We start from the raw sequence: 1,201 nt of genomic DNA, 5'->3' as shown, positions 1-1,201 counted from the left end.
TATATATTTTGTAAATCTGTATTTGTTTTATATAAAACAACATATACAGTACACATAGTCACATATGTATGTAATTACATATTTACATATATATAAATAGATAACAAAAAAAGCAAACGGAAATGTGTTCTACGTTTATTTACGTTAAACGTTCATCTACTGCTTGGAGGCAGTGCACCCACCAAAGTTCGGTACTAACGTTTCTATATATGCTTTCTATGGCGTTTTATTAATCGGATGATATGCCATAGTTCCATTGGTAGTTGAGTGCTTTATACTTTTCGGATTATGGACGATATGTTTTGTATTTATGCATATATTGCACATCGCGGAATGCGGAGTGTGGACGATATTGTATGTATTTTATATGTATGTATAAGCCAAAGTGCCGCACTAAACACGGAATGGAAATGTCTATATACCACGTTAGCAGGAAATAAGAAATAAGAATCTAGCTGTGCCACTGTGGCATGCTGTGAATTTGGTTGTTTTGTCCCCATCGACTGAATGCAGTTGTGTATGTGTGAAAATAATTGTGTACACATAAATTTACACACAGAACTCCTATATTTGTACTAAAAATAGCAACATTATAATATAAGATGGCGACAAGAAGTAAAACGCGTCAATTTATACAACTTAGGCAAACATGCTCACGTAAAAGAGGAGGAAAAGGGAGAGATACCACTATTGTAACGGTACCGGGAAGGCAGAATGAGGATGTTATACCGCTGGTGGGTGGTGAAAACTCATCTGACCTGGACCTGGAAAGTGCACACCAGCCAGGACTGCCACCAGGTGTGTTGGTTGTGATATTTAACATGTTAGATTAAGCTATGGGTCAATTTAAAACAAACAATTGGATAACACAATGTACGTAGCCATATGTATTCAAGTATGACTTCAAGTATATAACGAAGTATATAACGAATGAAATTATAAGTGGAAGTATACATATCTATACGTACGCGCGCAAACAATCGTCTACGGGATAATATATATATATATATATATATATAAATGTCCCTACCATACTATGTGTATATACGAATGTACATATATACGTATGAATTTATAAATTGATGTATAAATGTATCGATGTAGCTATCTAATTATGTATATATGTATCTATTCATGTATGTATATACTTCTGTATGTATGTGTGTACGTATATATATATATATACACACACACACACACA

General features: G+C 33.7%; 1 protein-coding gene across 1 annotated transcript; it reads left to right on the top strand.

Moving 5' to 3' along the window:
• Nucleotides 1–666: 666 nt before the first annotated feature.
• On the top strand, nucleotides 667–833 carry SARC_16693 (hypothetical protein; the record flags this gene model as incomplete). The annotated part of the gene is made up of 1 exon (XM_014289203.1): nucleotides 667–833. A coding segment is annotated over one exon (167 nt), but the record flags the coding sequence as incomplete, so codon positions are not given.
• Nucleotides 834–1,201: the final 368 nt, after the last annotated feature.

This window comes from Sphaeroforma arctica (assembly GCF_001186125.1).
Source record: "Sphaeroforma arctica JP610 unplaced genomic scaffold supercont1.8665, whole genome shotgun sequence".
NCBI classification, from domain to species: Eukaryota; class Ichthyosporea; order Ichthyophonida; genus Sphaeroforma; species Sphaeroforma arctica.
The sequence above is the reverse complement of the archived record's forward strand: the minus strand, read 5'-3'. Positions and strand labels throughout refer to the sequence as shown.